This window comes from Otolemur garnettii, unplaced genomic scaffold, assembly GCF_000181295.1.
Source record: "Otolemur garnettii isolate 467f Iridium unplaced genomic scaffold, OtoGar3 scaffold00008, whole genome shotgun sequence".
Classification (NCBI taxonomy): Eukaryota; Metazoa; Chordata; class Mammalia; order Primates; family Galagidae; genus Otolemur; species Otolemur garnettii.
Genome location: NW_003852403.1, coordinates 13,187,915 through 13,189,148, shown reverse-complemented (window position 1 = coordinate 13,189,148; position 1,234 = coordinate 13,187,915). Strand labels below are relative to the sequence as shown.

General features: G+C 54.9%; 1 protein-coding gene across 1 annotated transcript in view; it reads right to left on the bottom strand.

The window, feature by feature from the left end:
- Positions 1-1,234, bottom strand: part of DNAJB12 (DnaJ heat shock protein family (Hsp40) member B12) — a 30,638-nt gene that overhangs the window by 13,019 nt on the left and 16,385 nt on the right. The window contains exon 2 of the mRNA XM_012801420.2: positions 829-1,009. Coding sequence (XP_012656874.1) covers positions 829-1,009 — 181 coding nt within the window. The remainder of the gene's footprint in view (positions 1-828; positions 1,010-1,234) is intronic.

Here is a 1,234-nt window from a genome sequence, read left to right as displayed (position 1 = left end):
ATATATATATATATAAAATTGTAAGTTTATTTTATATTAGAGAAAGGGAAGAGATGAGAACGAGAAAGAGAAGGGAGCAGGGAGAGAAGATGAGGGTAAAAGAAAGGGAGGGAGAGAATGGGTGGCATCCCAAAGAAAGAAAGGAAGAATGCCTGGTATGGGCAGCCCTTTTGCCAGGCCAGTGTTCACTTTTCTTCTGCTAACAGCTCCCCACTGGAGGCAACCTCAGAAGGATGGCCCAGCCAGGCATTGTGTGTGTGTGTGTGTGTGTGGGGGGGGGGATCATGCCTGCAATCCCAGCACCCTGGGAGGCTGAGGCAGGAAGATGTTGGTAGTGAGCTGCTACACAAAGGGCCTGCCCACAGCCTCGGAGAGATAATTCTGCATTCCGTCCCACTCTACCCCACACAGGCTCTGGTCTGAAAGGGTCTTTATTGGGGGCAGGGTCTGGCTGGGGGAGAATCTTGAGGGGAAGGCCAATCTCCACCTCTGTCTGATAAACGGCGATGTATGAAGAGGCCTGGGGCCCGCCTGGCCAGCAGCAGAGGAAGCCAGCAGTGTCAGCAATTCCAGCCTCTGCTGTGGGCAGTGTTGGCCAGAGGGACAGTGGATCCCTGGTTTCCACACTATCCCCAAGCCTTGTAGAGAGTAAGGAGAGGTCCTGGTGAGCCTGACCACTCAGGCCTCTTCCATCCTCCAAGACCCTTCCGTCAGGGCGCCATCCAGACCGTGGACAAACATGCCACAGAGGACACACTGCAGGAAGCCTTCCCCAGACCTCCCTGACGCCCCAGGCTCCAGCCCCACCCACCCAGCCAAGCCAGCTACCTTTTCACAGCTGCCACTTGTTCCGCAGTGTAGCCTTTACTGCTCTCTCCGCCTCCAGCTTCACCGTTGGCCGAGGGGGCATCAGTCCCACCTGCCTTCCTATGAGTGGCGTGGGTTGTGTCTGTGGGTTGGGGTTGGTCACTGGCAGTCTGTGGTTTCTGGTTGAGGGACTCGATCAGGGCTGTGCAAGGCAAGGAAACAATTCTAGGCTCCTGTCCCAGCAAGGATGTGTCTCGGCTGAGGGACCTCTGCATCCCTCTGGCTTCCCCTCACAGCAAAGTCACTAGCTTTTTCCCTGACTTGGGCCTGTGGGCACTAGTGGGACACTCACCTGCTCTCGTGAGAGCTACAGTCCTCAGCAGGAGGCAGAGTATAGGTCTTTTTTTTTCTAACTTTTTTTTTTTTT